Here is a 24,816-nt window from a genome sequence, read left to right as displayed (position 1 = left end):
TTGTGGCTGCCTAGGGGGAGACAGGGTAGGGGATATCTGTATCTATACATATATATCTATATATACAAGTATCTGAGTCGCTTTGCTGTACAGAAGAAATTAACACTATATTGCTATATTAACAATATTTACTATAAATCAACTATACTTCAATAAAATAAAAAAAAAGGAAAGGTAAAGAAAAAAAGAAATTCCATCCTGGAAGATCAGTCCCTTTTGTGTGGTATATGTGCCAGGTTGTTTTCAGTTCAGCCTTGTCTCCCTCCAAGCAAGTCAAGGTGCTTAGAATGTATTAGTTGAGGAAGGGGGTGATAATCCATTTCCCTTCTTTCTTTTTAAAAATTTCTTTATTTGGCTGCTTTGGTCTTAGTTGTGGCATGCAGGATCTTTGTTTCAGCACATGGACTCTCTAGTTGCTCATGGGCTTAGTTGCTCCACAGCATGTGGGATCTTAGTTCCCCGACCAGGGATTGAACCCATACACCCTGTGTTGAAAGGTGGATTCTTAACCACCGGACCACAGGGAAGACCCTAGCTCTTTGGTCTTAACTTAATAGGCTCTCATTGCAGCTCAGTAGCCTCTGATCCATCTCTCCCAAGTCCTCCCCACCCCCCACTGTGCGTGTCCTTGGTTCATGATATGGTCATGAAGCCTTGAAGGCTGGCTGCAAGCAGGTTACTTGCAGTGCAACACCTGATTGAGATTTCTCCTTGAGCTCAAATATGGGATCAGTTTGCCTGGTGAGTACAACAGACTGTCAGTAGGGATTGTCCAGATGTGAACACAGTACTACCTTAAGGCCTTCATTAGGGCATGTAGTATTGTATTCCGTGCCCCCTCAGCCTCCACCCCTTCACCCCGGGTAGGGACAACTCTGCCTGCCTCCATGCTTGGATGAGGTTACTCCTTCCTGATTCATCCTGGCAGGCAGTGAGCCTTGAGAAGAGCACACAAGTGGCCTGAAGCTTAAGCTGCATGAGTTTCATGGTAAATTAGCCTTTGCAGCCAAGCTCAAACTCTATTTGCAAGTCAGATCATGTTGGGGAGAGTGGTCTCAAATTTATTGCTTCTCTGGAATTCCCTGTTGGTCCAGTGATTGGGACTCGGTGCTCTCATTGTGGAGGGCTTGGGTTCATTCCCTGGTCAGGGAACTAGGATCCTATAAGCCATAAAATGTGGCCCAAAGGAAAAAAAAAAATCTATTGCTACCCAATATCTTTCTAAAAGTGGACTCAGAAAAACAATAGTGTGGAGTCTTATGGGGAAAAGGGAAGGGTAACATATCCTTTTTTCCTTCTGGATTCTTTTTTTCTTTGACAGTCAATTTTATGATGTCTCGTAGTCTCCCTCATGGTTCTGTCATACTTTATTACCCTTATATCTTCTATGCTCTGTCTTCCTTATATCAGCTAAATTTATTTTTAAAAATACAATGTGTTATGAGTCTTGGTAAGCTGCCTTAAACCCTTCTGAAACTAGGTTGAATAGGAATAAATAAATGAGTAAACCCATAAGCTAGCTTGAACTCAGTCTTCATAATAAAATTATTTTTAATATTATTTATTTTATATTTTTATTTTTGTCTGCACTAGGTCTTTGTTGCTGCACGAAGGTTTTCTCTAGTTACGGTGCATGGAGTTCTCATTGCTGTGACTTCTGTTGTTGTGGAGCACGGGCTTTGTTGTCCCAGGCTATGGGGGATCTTCGAGGACCAGGGATAGAACCTGTGTCCCTTGCATTGGCAGCTGGATCCTTAACCACTGGACCACCAGGGAAGTCCCCTAAATTATTTTTTTAATAGGGTAACATGCTGCTTGGAATGTGGAAAGTGTGAAAAGGGGCTTTGGAGACTCAAGGTCACCTCCTTCGTTCATTAGCTTCATGGCTGGGGACCTGGCACATCCTGTTCTGCCCCCGTGGCTGAAAGGTAGTGAAGTGGGATGAGTGGGAAGTAAATGCAAGTAGAGCTGCCAAGAATTTACTTAAAAGAATAGTCTCATCTCAGAGAAGCCATCTCCCTCTTTCTCCTAATAGCATCAAGGAGGAGGTTCATCTGAACCCTTCTTTGAGCTTTACTTGCTTCTCCAGATGACTAGAAAAGATGGTAAGAGCAGTAGTGAGATCCCCAGGAGAAGCTATATTCATGCCTTAGCCTGTACCCTGAAATAAACTTAGGAGTGATTGAGTTATATATATATATATAAAACTTCTAATTTCTCAGTTCAGTTCAGTCACTCAGTCATGTCTGACTCTTTGCAACCCCATGGACTGCAGCATGCCAGGCTTCCCTGTCCATCACCAACTCCCGGAGCTTACACAAACTCATGTCCATCGAGTTGGTGATGCCATCCAACCATCTCATCCTCTGTCATCCGCTTCTCCTCCCGCCTTCAGTCTTTCCCAGCATCAGGGTCTTTTCCGGTGAGTCAGTTCTTCACATCAGGTGGACAAAGTGTTGGAGTTTCAGCTTCAGCATCAGTCCTTCCAATTCTAAATTTCTTATATATGTTGGGGCTTCCCTTGTGGCTCAGCTGCAATGCGGGAGACCTGGGTTTGATTCTTGGGTTGGGACGATCCCCTGGAGAAGGGAGAGGCTACCCACTCCAGAATTCTGGCCTGGAGTCTAAGCCATCAGGGAAACCCATGTTTATGTATATAAAACACACACACACACACACACACACACACACACACACACACACATTCTTTTTCATTGTGGCTTATCACAGGATAGTGAATATAGCTCTCTGTGCTCTATAGTAGGATGGCTTCCCTGATAGCTCAGTTGGCTAAGAATCCGCCTGTAATGCAGCACACCCCAGTTTGATTCCTGGGTTGGGAAGAGTCGATGGAGAAGGGATGGGTTATCCACTTCAGTGTCCTGGCCTGGAGAATTCCATGGACTGTATAGACTATGGGGTTGCAAAGAGTCAGACGTGACTGAGCGACTTTCACGTAACTACATTAGGACATTGTTGTGTATCCATTTTGTACATAATAGTTTGCATCTGCTACCTTCAAACTCTCACTCTATCCCTTCCTCACCCTACATTCTCTTTAGTCTTAGTTTTGCTCTTTTGGACTGTAATTTCTTTGGTATTCAATCATTACCATCTCCATGGAGAATACCTTGTTAGCATTCTTTCACATTATTTAAATGACGGGGATCTGAGAAGTACAGCCTTCTTCGTTGTTCTCCAGCTTTGATCTTTCTAGCTTCCCTCCGTCTTGCCCATTGCTTCTATTACAATGTTCATAAACACTGTTCATACTATCATGCTTTTCTAAAATTTTCTGAATCACTGAAAAGGAACATTTCTCACTTTTGAAATGCAAAGTATGAGTACACTGGATGCATTATCCTTCTGTAGTGTTTAAGTTACTCTCTTTCTTGTAAGCCTTATCAAATATAGGCTTTTTATTATACCTCTATTTTGGTACAAAGACTTAGGTGAACAGACTACTCTCTCTGTACTTCCTATCTCCTTGACTGTGGACTTGGTTTGTTATTTGCTTTGGTCAAGTTTGAAATGTGCTTGTAGAATTGAAAATTCCTCCTTTGACTTCTGCTTTTTTCCATGAGAAGAATGTTTCTTGAGAAACCACTGGTCCCAGAAGAATGAGAAATGTATAGATCAAAGTGGACCCTCCCCTCAGCCTGGATTCAAGCTCAGCTAAACCCAGTTTAGGTAGTCAGATGTCTGTGTTTCTGCCGATATGTGAGAAACTTCTATTGTTGCTTGCCACTGAGATTTTCTTGGTGAGGGATGATGTTGCTCAGCAATGTTGACTAAACCACTCATGCAAAAAATTATGATTTAAACATTACATACACACACAGTATAAGATAGTAGGAGATGGGAAAGAACTAACATACATAGACCCATATATAATATTAATGATATTTATATTTATAAACATCCATGATACAGCAAGAAGGAGAATGTTATGGTTCACTTTTCTGACCAGAATGTTGTGGCTGATATTTTTTATTTTTTCCTCCTGCTATTCATGCACATTCCCTTTGCTTTCATCCAGCAATGTATCGGTGGGTTTGTGTGTTCTTTTTTTAAACCTGGTAGAATTCTCACTCCAAATTCTCATATCTGAAGCTTGCGAGACTTTCATGGCTCTGTCTTGATTGGTTGCTGTAATCTTCTATTACATTAGACTTAGAAGTTTCCTATGTTCAAGGTCTAATTCTTACCTTTGTAGTTTAGCAGCAGTAGGCTACCCACTCCAGTATTCTTGCCTGGAGATTTCCAGGGACAGAGGAGCCTGGTGGGCTATAGCCCATGGAGTCACAAAGAGTTGGACATGACTGAACAAGTTAGCATAGCAGTCCTATTTCTTTTTTATAATAGTGATTGGCCACTACAGTCAACAGGGAAACCCCTCTTGATTCGTTTAGTGAAATGAAGAGCATGAAATGGCCACTTGGCAATCTTACCCCTTCTTCCAAGTACAGTTTTGTGAGCCTTGGTGGAGGAATTCCATCCTGGGATGTTAAAAAAAAAACAAAACCGCACAACACCCAAGTTGGTAGATCACAGTGGCTATTGCTGGAGACATTCTTGGATCCTTAGAAGAAAGATCTGTGTTAAGACACAAGGGAAGGCTCTCGCCTTCTGAGATGGGCTGCCCTCTGTCTGTGGATCATGTTTCTCCCAGAGCCATTCTTGCCTTTTAAGGTGACCCACATTCTGTTTGTGGAATGTGTGTCCCTCTAAATAAACCCACTCTTTACCTAAAAACAGAAAATCAAAGGAGAACTGGGAATCCTGGATTGATGAGTCTTTGGAAGCCATTCAGTCTATCTTTCCTCAAGGTATGTCCACAAACACCGGGTGCACCAGGTCAAAGGGGTGTTTTTCGTTTCCAGACTGCAGCCTTCTCTAATGAGGTGGTTAAGGGTCTAAGTCCTTCTGTAATTGCCCCTGGCAACACACACAAGGAGTCCAGAGCTGGAAGTCTTCTTGCTGAAGTTCTTCCTAAATGTCTCAAGCCTGGCTACTTCTCTGTTATTTCCTTGGCTCACAAGAAATCTGGGGCTTCCAAGTCCTTTCAGACTCTGGAAGGCAGTCTTCTTCCATTGCTTCTCACTGTCTAGGTGAAACAGAGCAGGACCCTATGGTCCTTCCACCAGGGTCCTCTGCCTGCCTTTTGTCTGCAGAAAACTTTAGTCAAAGAATAAGTTTAATCAGAGAAATGAGAGCATGTGGAAGCGAAGTAAAACAGTCCAATGAGACCAAATAATGAAAATGTACTCATTAAGCATAGTCAAGGACCTTTAGTTCCTTCTCAAAGGATATAGATAATATTCTGAGCCATGTCCTGTGAGCTATCTACAAGACAGCTCACTAAAACAGCAGGTGGAAGAAATTAACCACATGATAACAGACTGTACCCACGACATCAGCTGCCACAGTTCTGAGAACTGGCCTCAAAGAAATGGGAACAAATGGACCCTGGAACTGAAGATTGCTGCTGCTGCTAAGTCGCTTCAGTCGTGTCCGACTTTCTGCGACCTGGACTGTAGTCCCCCTGCAAGCGCCTCTGTCCATGGGATTCTCCAGGCAAGGATACTGAAGTGGTTTGCCATGCTCTCCTCCAGGGGATCTTCCCTATCCAGGGATTGAACCTGTGTCTCCAGCATTGGCAGGCAGATTCTTGACCACTAGCACCATTGGGGAAGCCCTGGAACTGAAGATTAACTGCACCTAAAACAATCAAGAATGACACTGGTCAGACTGCTGATGACCAGTTTGAAGATGACTGTCAGAGATCACTGTGCTGTTTCTGCATGTAGGCCCGCCCCGACCACCCCACCCCCCCGCCAACTTCTGTCTGTAAAAGTTCTTACTCCACTGGTTGCCAGTGGCAGGGGGGAAGTCAGCCTTTGGAGATGCCCACCCTCCCCCTGAGTTGTCAGCATCTGAAATAAAGCAAACTTCCTTTTCCACCAACCTGGCCTGTTTATTGGCTTTTGAGCAGCAAGCAGCTGGACCACACGCCTTTTAGTAACATAGGCGAGAGCCTAATGCCTCCCAACTTCAGGGAACACATCTCAATCTCTTCCAAGCATTCTTCCGTGCTCTGCTTGGATAGCAACAGTGGTAGGGAGTCTCATGTCTCTGCAGGTCAGCGTGGGGCTGGAATCTCTTCCTTTCTAGCACAAGTCTTAATACATCTATGAATGGTTAGTTTTTAAAAAAGTCTCTGATTTGGTGTGCTGGAGGGAAACACAGCATGCTAGATCTATGACATCCCTTCCAAAAACATATTCATCAACCCTGTCTATATTGAGGCTCTAAACTTCTCTCTGATGGCTGAAGTTGAGTGATGGTCATTGGACCATCTGACCACTTCTAAATGGCTTCCTCTTTAGGTATTTAATAATTCTCTTTAGAATGAATGGGCACTCTTCAATGATTGTCTTTTTTGAAAAATTGAAGTATAATTGACCTGTATGCAGGTCAAGAAACAACAGTCAGGACCGGACATGGAACAATGGACTGGTTTCAAATTGGGAGAGGAATACGTCAAGGCTATATATTGTCACCCTGCTATTTAACTTATATGCAGAGTACATCATGCAAAATGCTGGGCTGGATGAAGCACAAGCTGGAATCAAGATTGCCAGAGGAAATATTAATAACCTCAGATATGCAGATGACACTACCCTTATGGCAGAAAAGAAGAGGAACTAAAGAGTTTCTTGATGAAAGTGAAAGAGGAGAGTGAAAAAGTTGGCTCAAAATTCAACATTCAAAAAACTAAGATCATGGCATCTGGTCCCATCACTTCATGGCAAATAGATGGGGAAAAAATGGAAACAGTGACAGACTTTCTTTGCTTGGCCTCCAAAATCACTCAGATGGTGACTGCAGTCATGAAATTAAAAGATGCTTGCTCCTTGGAAGAAAAGCTATGACAAACCTAGACAACATATTAAAAAGCAGAGACATTACTTTGCCAGCAAAGGTCCGTCTAGTCAAGACTATGGTTTTTCCAGTAGTCGAGTATGGATGTGAGAGTTGGACTATAAAGAAAGCTGAGCACTGAAGAATTGATGCTTTTGAACTGTGGTGTTGGAGAAGATTCTTGAGAGTCCCTTGGACTGCCAGGAGATCCAACCAGTCCCTCCTCAAGGAGATCAGTCCTAGCTGTTCATGGGAAGGACTGATGTTAAAGGTGAAATTTCAATACTTTGGACACCTGATGTGAAGAGCTGACTCATTTGAAAAGACCCTGATGCTGGGAAAGATTGAAGGCAGGAGAAGGGGATGATAGAGGACAAGAGATGGTTGGATTTGAGCAACCTCTGGGAGATGGTCAAGGACAGGGAAGCCTGGTGTGCTTCCATGGGGTCGTGAAGAGTTGGACACAACTGAGTGACTAAATAGCAACAACAACATAATTGACCTACAAAACTGTGTTAGTTCCAGGTGTACAACATAGTGCCTCAATATTTCTATACATCACAAAGTCATCAGTCTAGTTACCGTCTGTCACATACAAAGTTTTTACCAAACCATTGAGTATATTCCATGCTTTACATTTTATCTTTGAGATTCATTTATTTTGTAACTGGAAATTTATACCTTTTATCTTCTTCATCTATTCCACTCATTCCCCCACTGCCCTCCCTGCTGGCAACCACTTGTTTGTTCTGTGTATCTATGAGTCTGTTTCTGCCTTGTTTCATTGCTTCATTTGTTTTTAGTTTAATTTTATTATTTCTTCTTCCAGTTTTGTCAAGTTATAATTGACATGCATCACTGTATAAGTTTAAGGGGTACAGCAGAATGATTTGACTTACATACATCATGAAATGATTAGTACAGTAAGCTTGGTGATGATCCATCATCTCATATAGATACTAAATTAAATGAACAGAAAAAAGATTTTTTCTTATAATGAGAACTCTTGATTTACTCTCAACAACTTTCATATATAACATAAACAGTGTTAATTATATTTATCGCATTGTACATTATACCCCTAGTAATTATTTATCTTGTAGCTGGAAGTTTGTACATTTTGACTTTATATATGTATTTGGCTGTGCTGGGTCTTTGTTGCTGTGCAAGGGCTTTCTCTAGTTGCCGTGTGTGGGGGCTACTCTCTAGTGGTGGTATGAGGGCTCTAGGATTCATGGGCTCAGTAGTTGTGGTTTGCCAGCTTAACCGCCCCAAGATATGTGGAATCTTCCCAAACCAGGGATCAAACCCATGTCCCCTGCATTGGCAGGCAAATTCTTAATCACTGGTTCACCAGGGAAGTTTGATAGCTGTCGCTTGAATGGGTCAACCTTAATGTGAGAGGAGCAGCTCACTAGGTCAACTTGAACACACCTGGTCAACTCACGGTGCTAAAGGAGACTGCAGAGTTTTCTGAACAGTTTCCAGCTCTTAGGCAGGGTTTGTCAGGGATCCGCAAGTAAAGAAGGGTGTCATATAAGAGAGGGGTAGGATATGGAATTGTGATACATTTATCTTGGGAAAAGTTCATTTGGAGGAGATGTGATTGGGGCAACATTGAATGGTGGGACTAGGTGACCACAAATTTCCAAGTTGGTAACATTTACATGGGACTTGCAGAGAGAAGCAACATCTTTCTTAGTTGCTGGAGGTTTAGTAGAGAAATCGAGATCATTGTTAAATTAGCTGAGTTTTATTTGGTTTAATCACACAGTCTTTCAGGGATGGAGTGCTTTTCATAAATATGCCTTGATCCATCTTAGAAGCTATTTCAAACATCAGACACACGATACTTGTCTTTGAGAGCTAACGTATATGGAACCTAGAGAAAAATTTTTTAAGAAACATAAAGTTTAAGGTAGAATGTACACTTTGAATCCTTTATAAAACAAGAGTTTTGGACAAACAAGGAATTGGGATTACTGAATAATAATAGTCACATTTTCCTTAGACTCTCTGCCAGGCACTGTGGCATATGCTGTTACCTGTCTCATCTCATTTTGTCTCATGACACAATTCATCCATTTACTGATGAAGAGATTGGAACCCTGAAAACTTGGAGATATCCAGTGTCACCAGGTCAGCAAGCGCAGAGCTGGGCTGAGTTCCACAGCAGCCAGGACCTCTAGCCTTTACTCCCTCCTAGTCCCCCTTATGAACGGGATATTTCCACACTTCTTTTTTGCTTGTTTTTCATTCTATTTCTATCTTCAAAATCAAGTATAAATGAGTCTTTAAGTAAAAGAATTTGCAAAACACCTGAGTCCAGCAGACAAAAATTGAAACAGACAGCTCCATTTGAATGCTTCTGGGCTAGCCAGTGAAGATTTTCTTTGGGAGAGGAATTGATGAAATGTTAGGATTAGACTACACCTTGCCAGCCTGCTTCTCATCCTCATTTGAAGTCAGAATTATGTCCTTACTACGGGCTTCCCTGGTGGCTCAGATGGTAAAGAATCTGCCTGCAATGTGAGAGACCTGGGTTCAATCCCTGGGTCGGGAAGATCCTCTGGAGAAGGAAATGGCTACCCACTCTAGTATTCTTGCTTGGAGAATTCCATGGACAGAAGAGCCTGGTGGGTTACAATTCACAGGGTGGCAAAGAGTTGGACATGACTGAGCAACTAACACTTTCACTTTTCACTATGTGCAAGGCATGGTGTTGGGTTAAAGGGTACTGTGGCATAGAAATCAGACACAGTTTCTACTTTTAGGAAACTCATATTCTAGACAAAGAAAATACCAAGGTAAACAATTACAGTACAGTGTGATAAAGTAGAAGGTAGGGCCACGATAAGTTTCTGTGAAAAGACAAGAGAACCATTCTGCCTGGGGTGAATTGGTGAAGCTTCCATGGAGATCTTTTTCTTAATATGAAACTTGAAACATGAGTGGGAGTTTGTTGAAAAAGTGGGAGAAAGACATTCTGGGCAGAAAGAAGAGCTTGAGTTAGAGGATAGCTGGAGAGAGAGTGGCTGGGGCATTGGCAAAAGATCAAGTTTAGTGAGGCAGGTTTCTAAGCCTGAAAGGGCTTAGAAAGGCGTTATGAGCCCTAGTTGACAGCTGGATGAAAGCATCAGTGGAAACATTCAGTGGAAATAGGAAGTGTGAGAATCTACTCAGCAGAAATGAACTAAATCGCCCACAGCGACAATCCTCTGGGCTTGTCACCCCAAGCCTCGGGTTTGTAATCCAGCTCCACCACTGACCGGTTGGCTAATGCTGAGATTATTACTTTAACTCCACAATTCTCGGTTTCTTTGTCTGTAAACTGGGTAATATTGTTGCTGTGAGGATCCTGTGAGATGAAGGACATCATGGCTAAAAATGTTAGTTCTCATTGACAAAGTTGGAAGCCCTTGACAACACCCAGCGGAGCCCAGGTTTCCTGGGAGACTGTGACGGGATCTGCCTGGTCTATGCTATCCTCCATTCCCTGTCTCCACAGGAAGCTCAACACTGCCTTTTCTGGGAATAAGATCAGTATTATTTTTCAGGCTCTCACTGGTACTACCATCTCCTACCTTGCCTGAACTTCCCAGCCAACACCGGAGTCTTCACGGTAGGAACTGTCAGTTGAGGGGAACCATTCTGCAAAGGACAGGCTGCAGGGTTGGGGACAGCAAACACGGTGACACAAGGATCTAACAGATCTGACAGTGAATGCTGCACGGGTCCTGGACTAGGCTACAGTGTTGATGCATTGGTTGCTGGCCAGTGTGTGACTCGGGAAGTTAATTATTATAAGGTGCAGAGGAAGTTAGCATGGCTGGCTCCTCAGGACCTGAGCAACTGTGGTCCACATGCACTTCAACACCTTCACCGGCCTCTGCTCGCTACCATTTATCTAATGAGTACAGAGTTTCTAAGCTGAAATATCAAGGTTCTAACTTGGAAACTGTTGACTTCAGAAGGGCTGTTAGAAGACCCTAAGTTCCTCATTTCCCCCCAGACAGCCTGAAAAAAAATGCTACCAAGATGTGAAGTGAAGTGAAAGTCGCTCAGTCGTGTCTGACTCTTTGTGGGTAGCCGTTCCCTTCTCCAGGGGATCTTCCCAACCCAGGGATAGAACCCAGGTCTCCTGCATTGCAGGCAGATTTCTTCACCAGCTGAGCCACAAGGGATGCTCCCAAGATATGAAGAGTAGCTTTCTTTTGATGGTGGAGTTACAGAAGACTCCATTTTTCTCCCCTTTCTTGTAATATTGGTAAAACAATAAAGATAATTCCACCCCCCCCCCACCCCCCACACACCTTTTGCTTTGGCCAAGCTGCCAAACATGTGGGATCTTAGTTCTCTGACCAGGGGTAGAACCCGTGCCTCTTGCAACAGAAGCGTGGCATATTAACAACTGGAATGCCAGGGAAGTCCTCCCCCTATTATTTTTTTTTTAAAGAGGAAAAGCCTGGAACCCAGAAAGTGTGAGTTGCTGGCAACTTCTAACCTATGCAGCGTCTTTGCAATGACCACATTCTTCCATTCCACATGGCCTCGTGTAATCCTCACAGAACCTGAGGGACAGATGTTCTCTTGTCTTTCCCATGGGGAAGTTGGTGGTCTCAGAGACATAAGGTGAGCTGACCAAGGCCACACAGTGTGAAGGGCTCAGCTCTACTCCCTGCCCAAGGCATTGTCAACCTGAGGCTGTCAGACCCTGGTCCCTGGCATAGATTCAGATCTGAGTGTCCTGAGTTCACCTTGGGCCATGACCCAACCTCCTTCGCTGTTCTGTGTTGCTGAACTGACTCTAGACCACATCCTGCCCCAGGGAGTGAGGACATAGCCTCAGGAGGGGAACAATGGAGGCAGGGCCATCAGTGACAAAAGGCTATTCTGACCTTTTGGGAATCTGTGAGTCTCTGGAGAGGCTGGAGAAGGAAAACTGGAGAAAACTTGTCTGGGGAAGCCCAGGTCCAACCATGATACTTACAAAATGCTCTGGAAAAAATGCCTCACTCGCCAACCCCGTTGTTTCTCAAGGTTTTGCTTTTGGGTCTGTAGAAGAAAAACATTTTCAAATGTTACCTGATGAGGTTTTTTTCTTAGAGATATCATTTTAAAAATTTCCACTACTTCCATGATTGCAACAAAACCGTGAAGCCAAGTCCTCATGTCATAGGGAAAGCGGAACCTCAGAGAACCCAGAGAACACAGAGGTTCAGACTTAGGCTTGTGCCTTCCAAGGTGGAGCTTTGAAAGATGTCGAGCTGAATGGTAAGAGCCAATCCTGAGAGAGAAGTGGTTGTCTCATCACTAAAATTTCCTGAGTAATTATTATGTGGCAAAGGGCTTCCCTAGTGGCTCAGACAGTAAAGAATCTGCCTACAATGTGGGACACCTGGGTTCGATCCCTGGGCTGGGGAGATCTCCTTGAGAGGGGAATGGCTACCCACTCCAGTATTCTGGCCTGGAGAATTTCAAGGACAGAGGAGCCTGGCAGCCTATAGTCCTTGGGGTCACAAAGAGTTGGGCATGACTGAGCGACTAACACTTATACAGAAAGGAAAGAAGATAGAATTATGTGGCAAGCAATGTTTTTAGAGATTGTCTGGGTTTTCTACTTTAATTTCACTTTTGCTGTTTCAGTTTTAAAAATGGGGAAGCTGTGGCCCAGATCACTCAGCCAAGAAGTGGTGAAGCCAGGATTTGGGTCCAGAGATCTAGTTCTGGGCTCGTATTTGATCACTCTGGACCGAGGTCCTCTGTGGGCTATAATGCTCAAGGCAGGAAGTGTAGCAGAGAGTAAGATAGTTCAGAAGCTCACTGCTTACGTCTCCTGTCTTGTGGGTCTCTTGAGATCTTGTCTATACCTCCATAACCATCTTGCAAGGCTGGAAAAAAAAGAGTCTCCATTTTCTGCATGAGAAAATGAAAGGCAAAAATAGGGAATTGTCCTACTCAAGGTCACAGAAAGAGATGGTTGCAAGATAGGATTAGAAACCAGACATTTCATCGGGCCTGTAATACCCTTTCTCTCTTCTGGGAGTTCTCCCTGTTCAGCAGAATTGGGGCCGGTGCTGATGCCTGGCCAAGTGATCAGAGCATCCCTTCTACCGGAGCATCTGCAGAAACCAGGAACACTGGGGGTGGAGGGGGGGCGGAAATGTGGTGTTTGGTAAAAGAGGGTGAGCAAAACCAGAGAAAAGAGTTGCTTTGGGATTCTGGTGATGCAGCTCCAGATGCAAGGTCCCAGAGCATGGATTCAGAGACAGGTCAGTGAATGGAGAAGTTTATCAGTGTGTTCAGAGAGACAGGTACAGAGATTGACAGATATGATGGTAGGGAGAGAATGATTATGTAGTTCTTGAGTGGAGGAAGGCTCCTGCCATCAGGACATTTATGGTAATTATTCTTGGTAAAGAGAAAGAAAATGTTAGAGAGAAAGAGATCCATCATCGTGACTGGTAAGAGAGACTCTTTTATTGAGCTCTCACCAGCAGTGCTACGGTCAGGGCTGGGCAGGAGAGGCCCTTACCTTTCGCGGTTTACATATTTGTTTAATGTACAAACTATACCACAGAAGGCAGAACAGCACTGAAATCCTGGTTGACAATCTTCCTGCAATGTGCAGAAATCGGTACAGTTTTCCGGGTCTGATCGGCAGGGTGGAGGTTCCAAGATATACCCTGGAACACAGAGTAGAAAAGAGAAGCCTGGAGTGACGTTTAGAACTCTACAAGTCCAAGGAACTGCCGGGGAACCAGGCACGCTGATCCCCTAGTGTGGTCACAGGGAGGTAGAGTAAGATTTTTGGGCTGAGAACTCTTTCCATCAAAGACGGAGTTTGGGAGAATCCTGCACGCAGGGGTCACTCATCACCCTGGCAGATCAAATGCTAAGTCCCCATCGGCCCTGGTTGAGTCTGGTTCAAGGGAATGAATGGCATACGTGTGCCGGTCCATTTGTTCTGATTCATTGTGCAGACTCAAACAAACAATAGTTTATCCTAGGGTTTGGCCTAACATGTTATTTGTGCATAGGAAGAATGAGTAAAAGGGAAGATTTTTGAAATGGATAAAGACCGCGTAGCACACTCAAGTTATTTCATCAGAATGCTAGAACCCAAATCTCAAATGAGTTCTGGCGGTGACTTCTTTCATGGGAAGAAGGATGGGTATTTCAGAACAGGGTGCAAAGATCAGCTGTTTCATCTTCCCAGGTCTCTAGCAATTGTGAGGTCAGAGTTCCAGGGTCCCTCACTTTCTATTGTTGGAGAAGAATAAGTATTTTACTTAGGCATTCCTTTACCCCACCTACCAGAAATCAGATCAAAGCCAAGAGCACCTCTACCAGGGGATCCTGCCCCAAGGCTCCAGCTCACAATATTCTCTCTGTTCCTGAACTCTAAGCCATTAAGAACAAACCCATTAACTCCTTTAGTCAAGACCTGCCAGATCTTAATTTTCGTTCCTTTTGACTTGTCTTTTCTTTGGGGCAAATGTCATAAGAAGAGCATTCTGTAAGCCTTTGTTGGTTTACTGCTCTGCAGGTATTTGCAATTACAAGGGGATCTGTAGGATATCATGCTGATCTAAAAGGAGTAAGTGATTAATGAAGCTGGGGCTATAACAGTAATAGCAAATGATACCGGAGATGGTGGGTAAGAAGCCAAGAACCAGGCTGATGACAATTTGGCAGAAACCAGGGCTTCCCTAGTAGCTCAGACAGTAAAGCACCCGACTGCTGTGCAGGAGACCTGGGTTCGATCCCTGGGTCAGGAAGATCCCCTGGAGAAGGATATGGCAACCCACTCCAGTATCCTTACCTGGAAAATCTCATGGACAAAAGAGATTGATGGGCTGTACAGTCCATGGGGTCACAAAGAGTTGGACATGACTGAGCAACTAACACACCGTACTCTGTACTCAGCCTGTCATTCCTTAGCTCACTGGATCCATGCAAGAATTTGGGCTTCCCTGGTGGTTCAGTGATTAAGAATCTGCCTGCTAATGCAGGGGACACGGGTTCAGTCCCTGGTCTGGGAAGATTCCACATGCCGTGGAGCCACTAGGCCCTAGCGCCATGACTACCGAGCCTATATGCTACAACTACTGACGCCCGTGTGCCTAAGCCTGTGCTCCACAACAAGAGAAACCACCGTGACAGGTAACCGGTGCACTGCAATGAAGAGCAGCCTTTGCTTGCTGAAACTGGAAAAAACCCTTGCGCAGCAATGAAGACCAACGCAACCAAAAATTTAAAAAAAGAAATTGGAGCTGATCCTTACTTTGGAGAGCTTGGGGCTCAGTGGAACACTCTGGAAAAAGAGTCCATGAGCCAGGAATCTCAGAGAGGTTGACCTTCTCAAGTTTTGCTTCCTTTACAGGGTATCTGGTCCTAATCTCACTATGGTACTTACCAATCTTTCATAAAGCCTCTGTGTCTCTCTCTCCTCAAATTTTAGTCTCTGGTTCTCCAGCTAGCCCCTATCCTGGATAACCCCATTCTCTTGCAGCTAGTTTAGCCTTCCTTGGTTAAACCTGCACTCTCTCTCTGAGAACCCTAACATAGAACCTTGCCTCCCTAGATACATGAGATAGTACACATAATCCTCTCCTGAGCCTGCAATATTCTGAAGATACATCTCCTATGGAGAAGTGCAGAGATAATGAATGACAACTCATTTTCCATTTGGTTTTGGTCATCAAAGTAACTGTGGCCAGAGCTCTTATTTGGTTGGAGCTAGGCAACAGTGGCTGCAGAGATGAACTCCACACCTTCCCATGGGTGCTAATCTCTGATGACTGTGCAGGCACCTCTGAGCATTTAACATGGGAAATGAAATGCAACACTTTGTTTCCTTTCCTCGCAAAAAATCCTGAGGCTGAGATTATGTAGGTCGCAGGTTGAATTCTGCCAATTTAATTTTCCTCTCTGTTTCAATGCTTGAAAAGTTAGCCCAAGCATCCGTGAAGAAGCTGATGATGGAGCTGATAACATTTACAGTAGTTAATACTTATCGAGCACTTACCCTGGTTCAGTAGGGGCACTCTATGTTTACATGCATCATCTCCATTTCATCTCCCAGCTACCCCACTCTCATTCTATCCATCACAAAGATAAAATCCAAAGCTCAGACACTCTACTTAAGCTCACTCAGTGTGAAACAGAGCGGGGATTCAAACCTAGATCTTGATGACAATAAAACTCGGACTTTTGAACACGAAACTGTATTTTTTCATGAGATGTACCCGTCCCTCGCATCCTCTCATCTCTCCAGATGCTTCTTCCCTCCCCTGGGCCCAGACCCAGCACCTACTCCTAAAATGTTGCTTGGGACTCCCAGACATCAGCTGCGATGCTAAGTGAGTCAACAGCAGGAGCTGGAGAAACAACGCAGGCTTCATGCTGCTGGTAGAATGGGTGGGCAAGTCCTGGTCGAAGTTGTGACCAGGCACAGCTTAGAACAGAAGGCAAAGTGAAGGCGAGGAGCTGTGACTGCCTTACACCATGTCCACCAATCAGGAGGCTTTGGCAGAAATCTGAGCACCTCCCAACCACGCCTACTGCAGGGTCAGGAAGCATTTTCAATGAGTTGTCCACACTCTCATCACCCCCCTCATCCTGACCTTGTTAGGTCTCTCATCTATTTCTGTCTTGTTAATATCCTTTCACAAAGTTTTAATAAGTTCTTCCACGTAGAGTTCTGGCTTGTCTTTGTTATATTTATTCCTAGAGGTTTGAACTGTTAAAATTGTAAACAACATCCTAGCTTTTTAATTATTCCTTTTCATTTGTTGCTAATGTAGATAAACGGACTTTTGCGTATTGATTTGTAGCCAGTTATCTTGCTAAACTCGCCCATTGTTGACTGTAATATCGCGATGTGTTCTTTTCAGTGTTCAAAGTATTCAACAACATCTGCAAATAATGACAGTTGTATCAGTTGTATTTTTCCTCTTGGAACTTTATTGCCATTTTTTTTTTTGGTTACACTCTGTGGCATGCAGGGTCTTATTTCCCCAGCCAAGGATTGAACCTCGTCCTTTGGATTGGAAGGTGGATTCTTAACCACTGGACCATCAGGGAAGTCCCCATCATTTCTTTTTAATGACGATAGTATTTAAGATTTATTCTGTTAGGAACTTTCAGGTATATAATACACTAAGATTAGTTGTAACCACTAGGCTGTACATTCCATTCCCAGAATTTATTAATTTTATAACTGAAAGTTTGGACCATTTCCCCAAACCTCCTCTTGTCCCCCAACCTCCAGCTCCTATGAATCACAATACTACTCTTTGTTTCTATGAGTTCAGTTTTTTAGATAACACACGTATGATATCATTTATCTTTTCCTGTCTGGCTTTTTTCACTTATCCTAATGCTTCAAGTTTCATCCAAGTTGTCATCAGTGCCAGGACTTCCTTCTTTCTCATGGCTGAATAATATTCCATTATGTGTATATATCACATCTTCTTTATCCAGGCATCTATGGTTGGACTTTGGTTGTTTCTATATCTTTTAAACTATATTCCTTCTGTAAATTATTTTATAAACAAAATATAGAGCTACTGTTTTTTTGCAGAAAAAATAGTTTGCTTGCAAAAGGAGAAGATTAGCTATGAGAGGAGGACCGTCCCTGTAGGAGCCCCAGGGTCACAGGAGTGGGCCGTGGTGAGGGGCAGGCCAGGGGAGAAAACAAGGACTCCTTGCTCTGCCCCGGCTTGGCCAGGAGAGGCAGCCAGGAGCCCAGGATCACCTCTCCTTCCTTCCCTTCCCCTCTCCCCACTCAGCTGTCCAGGGGAGTCCGGGCCAGACGGAGCGCTCACCACTCCGGTCAGAGTCATGAGAACCCAGGGTCTGCTGTCCATCTTGCTTCTCTGCGTCCTGCTGCTGCAGGCCTGGGGAGGGCAACGCAGCCAGAGGATGAACCGTAGGTGATGGGGCAGGGGGTGCGGGGTGGGGGGTGACGCGTCCAGTCTAAGGAGAACCTGGGAATTAGAACTTTCCGACACATCCTATTCGGACCATGGCACTATGAAGACTCTGATTCTTCCCAAACCACGGTCCTCCAGGCTATCTGGCTCTGGGAAGAGTGATGGGGGTGAAGGGGGAACCTGCATCTTTTCATTCCCCATCCCCCAAATCCAGAGACACATGGTACCTACAACGGGGAAAGATACACCTGAGAATCAGGTGGGAAAACAAACAACTGTTCTTTGGTTTATGCACACAGGTGACAGGTAAACATCCCGAGACTGTCAGGGGAGTAGGTGTAGAATGAAAGTACATGGGAGAGAAACGTTTGGGGTGCAAGGGTCAGGATAAATTTATCTCAGAGGGAGCAGGATGGAGAGAGTGGAAGGGAAACCCTGAGGGTGCTGTGTGGCTGGGAAGCAGCAGGGATCATGCAGACAGTGGCCGCATGAGAGGAGAGAGGATGAAGGGGCAAGTTCACCTCCCTCTCTGGTCCCCGCAGATCGTGGAGAGTAGGGGAGAGTTGGCAGGTCACCCTCGCCTTTGTGGAGTTCTCAGGGTTCTGGTGCAGGTTCTGTGGAGGTGATTTGGCCAAGGCCATGACTAGTATGGGAGACGGAGTCCTGTTGCAGGATTATGGAGAGAGTCCAGAAGTCCAGGCATCGAGGTCTATTGGGGAAGAGGAGGAGGAGTGGGATTTAAGATACTACCCATCACCAGGATCTGGTGAAGGGCGGATGTGAGTTCCCTGAAAAATCCAAGTTTCTCCTGAGTAAATTTTGAGGTCTCAGTTCTCTGGGGTGGCTTTCAACTCGAGAGGAGTGCTCTGTGGAGGCTGGTTCCATTGACCCTGCTTCTCCTCCTGCTCTTTTTAGATCTCAAAGCTAAAGCCTGTACGAAGCGACCCAAGGAGTTTACTTGTGAGAACCACTGTTCATACTTCCAGCACTGTCCACAAAATACCGTATGCTGCTCAGCCTTCTGCGGGAATGTTTGTATGAACATCCTGTGAGTCAGAGAGCAGGGGGCCAGGCATCCTGCCCCCGCCAACCGTCTCCGCAGACACTGTGCCTGCGGCTGAAGACAAGGACCTGACCCTGGACACAAGGATGTAACAGGAACGCCACCCTGTCCAGCCAGTATCTGAACAACCTGTCCCTGTCAAATAAACCAGAACAAATGTGGGAGGACCTGCCTGGCTCACTCCCGGTGCCTGTGATCATGGAGGACCCGGCGCAGACCCCACAGGGCCCCCCCTTTCTGGGTTCAGGTCTCTGATCTCTCTCCCCTTGTCAAGCTTCTCTGCTCCCCCTCGCCGCCTCCCTCCTGCCTCTCTGCCAGGCCCTTGCGAGCCAGCCCCCCTGTTCCTCTGCTCACTGAACCAGGACTCCCAGGGGAGGACCCGCTCATGTGCGGCACCTCCTGGTCCTCAGGAGAACATGCCTCGCCCGGAGTCACAAAGGGCCAAGTTCAACATGAGATGCCGGGAGGCTAGACCCTGGGGCACAGAGGGGGAGGTCCCCGAGAAGGACTCTTCGTAAACTTGGTCCACCCCCATCCCATCCTGCTCATCGTCCTTGAGAGGTTCAGGTCACTGTCTCTTTGCAACGAAGAAAATGAATCCCAAGGAAGCGAGAGGACATGTCCAAGGTCAAAGCAGAGGGAGAAGTTGTGGGCTGCTTTGAGGAGGAGGTTTCCTCCGTGCTCCCTTCTGCACCTCCCAGTGAGACGGTCCACAGGGACTGAGTCCTGTGCTGTCCCCGCTCCAGCACCAGCGACAGGCTGCTCGTGTAGTGGGGCCCGGCCTGCAACCCCTGAGACCCCAGGCCCTTCCTTTAACTGCGTGAGCCCAACCTTTCCTTGTGGCCTCATCTTCCTTCTTTTTTTAACCTGGAGGGAGGAACAGTTGGTTCAGGGTGATGTGACTAGGCTTAACTGGCACAGGATGCCTTGGGTCTTGCCCCTGATTTCATGGTGAGTCAGCAGAAATTCATCCCTGGGGTCCAGAGTCCCCGCTACTCTGTGCAGTCACCCCTCCTCTGATGTGGTCCTGGGCTAGGTCCAGAGACCCGGGCACGTGTGTCCAGCTGGGACATGGGGTCAGTTGTGAAGCACTCGGGAGGGCAGGCCCTGCTGGAGGCGGGGATGTGGTGTTATGCTCCAGGCCAGTGGTTCCTGCTGAGCATCAATGAAGGAGACAGGACATGCCTCCATCAGCCCAGAGCTTCTGACCCATCTCAGGAGCATCACAGGGCTTCTGGTACTGGAGGGTGTCTTCCACTTCTGCTAAGAGCTGCCCTCGGACAGGGGGGCCTTAGGAAAGAGATCATGATCCACTAGCAACTCAGACATCTTTGGAGGTAGTTGGGTGCTAAGGGCATGCTCTATAGGAGTTCTTATGTGGTCCTTCCTCAGATAACCTCACTCTACAAGCATTTTCCCAATGTTTGACTATCCCCTCAAACACCCTGGGACAGACTGTTAAGAGAGGTAAAATCACCTGCCCAGGGCCACATGGTGAATGACCTCCCGTGGACATTGTGTCCTACTTCATTGATGTATCACAGGTACCAGGCTGACCTATTCCTTACCACTGGTGAACACCATGCACCATGAATTTTACTGGAAGCAACTGCTGTTCTCCCTGTGGTGACTGGTACCCTGACCCCCTCTGGATAGTCCACCCTGCTCTAGAGAACTCAGAGGCCACACCTAGAATGCTATGGCTAGGAAAGAGGAGTGCTTGCCCGGATACCACTTCATGTTCTGTTTTTATTAGAATAAACAATGGCCTCTCTATTACATAAAAGGGAGGAGTGGGGGGTCCCTTGGAAGACATTGAAATCTATGGAGACAAAGGAGGAAACCAATGCAGACTTTGCCATGATCTGGGTCTCCAAAACGTCAAGTCCCTGCCTACAGAAAATCGCAGATCAGGACTGATCTGTTTGTGACAAACACATGGGCTCGTGGTTTATTCATTCATTCATTTATCTATTGTCTGTCTGTCTCTCTATATATTTATTTATTATATGATTTGTTCTCCTCTCAAGTTCCAGAGCTTCCCCTAGCAAATTTTTACCTCTCGTTCCTATCAACCAAGATAATCGGAAGTAGCTTTCTCCCATGTACAGACCTAGCAATAGACCCTCTGTGTCTTACTTCATGACTAATTCATCTCTTTGGGCTTTTTTTTTTATGGTTTTTTTCCCCCCATTTATTTTTATTATTTGGAGGCTAATTACTTTACAATATTGTAGTAGTTTTTGCTATACAGTGACATGAATCAGCCATAGATTTACTTTTGTTCCCCATCCCGATTCCCCCTCCCGCCTCCCTCTCTATCCCATCCCTCTGGGTCTTCCCAGTGCACCAGCCCTGAGCACTTGTCTCATGCATCCAACCTGGGCTGGTGATCTGTTTCACCCTTGATAGTATACTTGTTTCAATGCTATTCTTTCAGAACATCCCACCCTTGCCTTTTCCCACAGAGTCTAAAAGTCTGTTCCGTACATGTGTGTCTCTTTTTCTGTCTTGCATATAGCGTTATTGTTACCATCTTTTTAAATTCCATATTTATGTGTTAGTATACTGTATTGGTATTTATCTTTCTGGCTTACTTCACTCTGTATAATGGGCTCCAGTTTCATCCATCTCATTAGAACTGATTCAAATGAATTCTTTTTAATGGCTGAGTAATATTCCATAGTCTATATGTACCACAGCTTCCTTATCCATTTGTCTGCTGATGGGCATCTAGGTTGCTTCCATGTCCTGGCTATTATAAATAGTGCTGCAATGAACATTGGGGTGCACGTGTCTCTTTCAGATCTGGTTTCCTCAGTGTGTATGCCTAGAAGTGGAATTGCTGGGTCATATGGCAGTTCTATTTCCAGTTTTTTAAGAAATCTCCACACTGTTCTCCATAGCGGCTGTACTAGTTTGCATTCCCACCAACAGTGTAAGAGGGTTCCCTTTTCTCCACACCCTCTCCAGCATTTATTGCTTGTAGACTTTTGGACAGCAGCCATCCTGACTGGCGTGTAGTGGTACCTCATTGTGGTTTTGATTTGCATTTCTCTGATAATGAGTGATGTTGAGCATCTTTTCATGTGTTTTTTAGCCATCTGTATGTCTTCTTTGACTCCGTTATTCTTGCTCCTACCTCCAAAATGGCGCTTAGCTACCTGCAGGAGGAGAGGAAAGAGAGAGGAAACTGCCTACTCTCTTTCTAGGTGTGGAAGGAACAACCATTTTAATTCAAACTTAGTGTTTCAGCTGTTGCAACCCAAGCAACAAATGTTTCAACTCAAGCCCACTGTTGCTTGGGTTTAGACTTTTTTCTAAATTTACTATATTATATTTTGAATAATCTAATAATATATTATTGGATATAATATATTATTATATTTTAAGTTTAGGCAGTGACTAGAAAAGTCTAGTTCTATACCCAAGCTCTCATACAGAACCAGGAAATGAAGTAGCTCTTCTGGATATATTTAAATGGGACAAAGGACCAACAGTGTAAGAGGGTTCCCTTTTCTCCACACCCTCTCCAGCATTTATTGCTTATAGACTTTTGGATAGCAGCCATTCTGACTGGCATGTAATGGTACCTCATTGAGGTTTTGATTTGCATTTCTCTGATAATGAGTGATGTTGAGCATCTTTTCATGTGTTTGTCTTTGGGCTTTTGACTTCATAGTCTGAAAAGACTTTGATCCCTTGGTGTTCCATGGACCATCACGTGGGATTCATCACACATATGACACTCTGCTCACTGGCCATAGAGAATGGAAATAGCAGGCGTCCTAGGTGCTTTAGCACTTGCATGCCAGAGGGTGGGGCAATAGTCCAGACTGACAGTAGCCTGACACCTGACAAGAGTCCAGGACTTGCTCTGCTGGTAACATTTCCAGAGATCCAGCTGTCCAGACGTATAGGAAAGTCTCTCTGAGGCAGCAGACAAGCTGCTGCACCTTCTGCTGCCCACCGTGAAGAAAGACACAATGCGTGGTGGGGCTCTTTGCTTTGTTGTTGTTGTTGTTTTGGTTTTTGGCCATGACACACAGCTTGCAGGATCTTAGTTCCCTAACTAGGGACTGAACCCAGACCACAACAATGGAAGCACCGAGTCCTAACTACTGAGCCACCAGGGATCTCCCTTGGTGGAGCTGTTTGGATTTTGGAGACAATAAAGGCCACTTTGGGGGCACTCTGCTCTTTTTGACTTTCTGGGGGAACATAAGTTTGATAGTTTTTTAAAATAATTAATTCATTAATTTTTATTTTTGGTTGCACTGGGTCTTCAGAGCCACACATGGGCTTTCTCTAGTTGCAGCGATTGGGGGCTACTCTTTGTTGCTGTGCATGGGCTTCTCATTGCAGTGACTTCTCTTGTTGCAGAGCACTGGTTGTAGGCGCATGGGCTTCAGTACTTGCAGCATGCCGGCTCAGTGGTTGTGGCTCTTGGGCTCTAGAACATGGGCTTAATTGCTCCGCAGCATGTGGAACCTTCCCAGACAGGGGATTGAACCCATGTCCCCTGCACTGACAGGCAGATTCTCATCCACTGGACCACCAGAGGAGTCCAAGGCTGCTAGTTTTGAGTGGAATCCAGATTAAGGAATATTTCTGCAACAGGGCCAGGATATTTTGCAAGTTGCCTGCCCCTTGGGTCTTAGCTGCTAGCACATGCATTATACAAAGTATCTGTGGTTGGTTAAGATGCTGACTGGTCTCTTTGCAAGTTCCAGCAGGAGAATCAAAGAATACACACCTGTATTGAGGTCAGACTTTCTCTTCTGTTGTCAGATGGTTTCCATTTTCGAAGCAGCTTTTTCCTTGCTAGCAAACCCTGGTAAAGACCCATGTCTAACCAGGGAACATCAAACCACTCTGCAACTGGAAGTTTCCATCACAACTTGGGGGTTATCTGATCTATGAAGTCTCAAAATGGGGGGTAGTGCATAGAGGCGGCTCCCTGTCAAATGGAAATGGTATAAATGAGACTGGGCTTGATCGGCTCCAGAGGAAATGAGTCACCTGTATAACCAGGTGTTTGCACTCTGAGGACCCACTGACTTCCTCTCTAGCTTCCTTCTTTCCCACGGCCTCTAAGTCTACAAGAGGTCCTGCCATTTCTGTGTCACTGTTGGCACTCTGAGAAATGCTGTCTTCCTGTGTTTTCCTATTTAGGGTTTCTTGCACTTGCACCTCTCCTTTTGATTTCTCAGGATCCAGGGATCTACTGTAGATGTCAGCCTTGTTCTCAGTATTCCTCCGTTTGCGTTCAGACTTCCATTTTCTGAGGGTTATTTTACCCGTGTCCTGTGTTAAGCTCAGTGCCCCTGCCTCATTTCCAGGCATTCAGTCTCTGTGACCTTCGTATGTCTCCGCTTCCTTGATGGCTCAGCGGGTAAAGAATCCGCCTGTGACACAAGAGACGCAGGTTCGATCTCTGGGTCGGGAAGATCTCCTGGAGAAGGAGATGGCAACCTAGTCCAGTAATCTTGCTTGAAAAATCCCATCGACAGAAGATCCTGGTGGGCTACAGTCCATGGGGTCACTAAGAGTTGGACGTGACCGAGTGACTAAGCATGCATGCACAGACATGGACTCTGACACCGCATCTGCTAAATTGTTTATTTCTCTCCTGACAGATTGAAATTTGTAACATTCTCTATTTCCTCACTAGGCTGACGGTTATGTGTGGAGTGATTTATTTGCTCCTTATTGATCTGTATGGATTTTCTGAAAACAGCTAAAATTAGATAGCCACAATTACGCTGTGTCTATTTACTTAGTTTCTTATTTATTTATTTATATCTTGCCCTTAAGAACTTCAAGGTGTTGCTTAACTCCTCTGTGTCTCAATTTCTGTATCTGTAAAATAGGAATGAGAGTACTAAA

The 24,816-nt window shown here is 45.1% G+C and overlaps 2 protein-coding genes and 1 pseudogene across 2 annotated transcripts; 1 reads left to right on the top strand and 2 right to left on the bottom strand.

Moving 5' to 3' along the window:
- Nucleotides 1-11,691, bottom strand: part of LOC133044322 (large ribosomal subunit protein eL18-like) — a 33,652-nt pseudogene extending 21,961 nt beyond the window's left edge.
- A 245-nt stretch (nt 11,692-11,936) lies between these two features.
- WFDC13 (WAP four-disulfide core domain 13) lies at nt 11,937-16,331 on the bottom strand. Its single transcript, XM_061125715.1, has 3 exons — nt 16,244-16,331; nt 13,460-13,610; nt 11,937-11,979 (listed from the first exon to the last, which is right to left on the bottom strand). Exons 1-3 carry the CDS (start codon nt 16,329-16,331, stop codon nt 11,937-11,939), a joined length of 282 nt encoding a protein of 93 aa, XP_060981698.1.
- Nucleotides 12,147-18,916, top strand: WFDC10B (WAP four-disulfide core domain 10B). The gene is made up of 3 exons (XM_061125877.1): nt 12,147-12,198; nt 17,721-17,860; nt 18,780-18,916. The coding sequence occupies exons 2-3, from the start codon at nt 17,773-17,775 to the stop codon at nt 18,914-18,916; spliced, it is 225 nt and encodes a 74-aa protein (XP_060981860.1). The 5' UTR covers nt 12,147-12,198; nt 17,721-17,772.
- The last annotated feature ends 5,900 nt before the right edge of the window (nt 18,917-24,816 follow it).

Source organism: Dama dama, chromosome 23, assembly GCF_033118175.1.
Source record: "Dama dama isolate Ldn47 chromosome 23, ASM3311817v1, whole genome shotgun sequence".
Taxonomy (NCBI): domain Eukaryota; kingdom Metazoa; phylum Chordata; class Mammalia; order Artiodactyla; family Cervidae; genus Dama; species Dama dama.
Note: the sequence above shows the minus strand (reverse complement) of the source record. Positions and strands in the feature narration are given on the sequence as shown.

Coding starts and splice junctions, on each gene's coding strand:
- WFDC13 (XM_061125715.1), bottom strand. CDS start 16,331: ATGAAGCCTGCGTTGTTTCTCCAGCTCCTGCTGTTGACTCACTTAGCA. Junction 13,611..16,243: donor TCCCAAGCAACATTTTAGGA/GTAGGTGCTGGG, acceptor TCTGTGTTCCAG/GGTATATCTTGGAACCTCCA. Junction 11,980..13,459: donor AAATATGTAAACCGCGAAAG/GTAAGGGCCTCT, acceptor TTTCTTCTACAG/ACCCAAAAGCAAAACCTTGA.
- WFDC10B (XM_061125877.1), top strand. CDS start 17,773: ATGAGAACCCAGGGTCTGCTGTCCATCTTGCTTCTCTGCGTCCTGCTG. Junction 17,861..18,779: donor ACGCAGCCAGAGGATGAACC/GTAGGTGATGGG, acceptor TGCTCTTTTTAG/ATCTCAAAGCTAAAGCCTGT.